At 49.2% G+C, this 1,707-nt stretch overlaps 1 protein-coding gene across 1 annotated transcript in view; it reads right to left on the bottom strand.

Moving 5' to 3' along the window:
* Positions 1-1,707, bottom strand: part of FHIP1A (FHF complex subunit HOOK interacting protein 1A) — a 240,037-nt gene that overhangs the window by 27,453 nt on the left and 210,877 nt on the right. Inside the window, exon 8 of the mRNA XM_045295804.1 lies at positions 1,439-1,518. Within this exon, the coding sequence (XP_045151739.1) occupies positions 1,439-1,518 (80 nt within the window). The remainder of the gene's footprint in view (positions 1-1,438; positions 1,519-1,707) is intronic.

A 1,707-nucleotide genomic window follows, 5' to 3' on the forward strand; every position in this document is an offset into this window, starting at 1 on the left:
TCTTCCCTTCTCCCTGGAACGCCTGCTCCTGGGCGAGCTCTATTCGAAGGATGCCAAAGCCCCACTGTGGATGAGTGGAAGATGCCAGGCTACACGAAGATCCTGGGATACTCACTCTCGGTAGATCCCACCCTCATTCCGAAGGATGGGCATGATGAAGGGCCAGGAAGCCCACCATGGAAGGACACGGTGGAGGGCACCCCAGACCCTGACTGTGCCCTGCTCTCACCGGCCGTCTCTCCTGCGCTCTTTTTGTTTGTTTAAATTCCACGCCAAGAGCGGGGCATGAGGAGCTGCGGCCTGCGGCCCACTCTCCCTCTAAAGCTCATCTCAGTCCTGGCCCTCCTGTCTGCCACGCAGCTTCGGGGGGTCCACTCCCAGTAGTGCTGGGGTGGACCATGAGACTGGTCAACTCTTAAGGGTCAGGATCTGAGTTTCAAAGGAAGTAGAAACGAATGCATTACAGTCTAGCCCAGTTCCCAGAAGTCTGATCTAGACTAGTCTTTGGGACCAAATCCTTTATTAATCATGAAGCATCAAACACATGTTCAAAAGCAGGTGTTTCCTTCAGGACAGGGGTGGTGTTCCTGAGCCTCTACACATATTAACACACCAGTGTCACCTTAAGTGCCCACCTTGGGCTCCCACTGATGGCGAATGGGTTGTGTGCCAACTGTTAGCAACCCTGCAGGGCAAGGCAGAACTGTTCTGCTGGGTTTCCCACATCTTTCTCCCAGAAAGCATTTGCTGGCCCAAACCAGGGACCTTTTGGTTCACAGCTGAGCGCTTAACCACTGTGCCGCCAGGGTTCCATCTGACTCCCAGTAGTCACCATGCAACGCCAGCTCCCGCAGGAAGCCTGTGTTTTTGTAGGACACGCCTTTTCTACCTTGTCTTTTTGTCTACTCCCCACTTCCTTTCGGAACTGTCCACAGAAGGCGCTCAGTAAATATGTACCGCAATTGACTGACATGCAGGTCAGACAGAGCACACAGCAGCAGTTAAAAATTACAGATCAACAGTGCTGCATATTCAGAAAAGTTGTTTTCAATAGCACAGGTCTCCTAGCAGCTGCACTCTCCTCGGGACAAAGACATACTATCAGGGACCAGAAGAGCTCTCACACACTCGGGAACATCCCCAAATGCTCCACCTGCTGTTTCCAGGGCCACCTTTGTCATATAACACAGATGGCCTCCTAAAACTTTTATTAGTAATACTAAAATTAACCTTGGGAAACAATGTGGAAAATTAAATTCACGTTCTTTATGATTTTTTTCCATAGAGGTATGTTCCCCCTTCTGAACTCATATTACCCTAATACTCACTGATTCTGACTCAGAGCGACCCTATATTACCAAAGGAAAATAAAGTAGTAGCAGAGGTGTGTGTGTGTGTGTGTGTGTGTGTGTTTTAATGGAACAAAATGCCAACTCACCTTAGCACTAGCTGTAACATCACATCTTCGCAGTGTAAGCCGATGAGCGTTCGGAACAATGCCAGGGACACCACGCAGAGCTGGGAAGCGATAAGCACACGTTCGGTTTCAAACACTGGATGAGAGCTCTGCCTCCCACAGATGCTAAGTATCTATCAGAATCACCACATAAAACACCCTCATTTCTGGGCAATTTTGATAAAAAGCACGGTGCTGCAGAGAGAATATGTATTCAGGCTCTCATAGCCCTATAGGATTTGATTAGAAAG

Source organism: Echinops telfairi, unplaced genomic scaffold, assembly GCF_000313985.2.
Source record: "Echinops telfairi isolate 266 unplaced genomic scaffold, ASM31398v2 ScPeMD7_5868;HRSCAF=6743_1, whole genome shotgun sequence".
Classification (NCBI taxonomy): domain Eukaryota; kingdom Metazoa; phylum Chordata; class Mammalia; order Afrosoricida; family Tenrecidae; genus Echinops; species Echinops telfairi.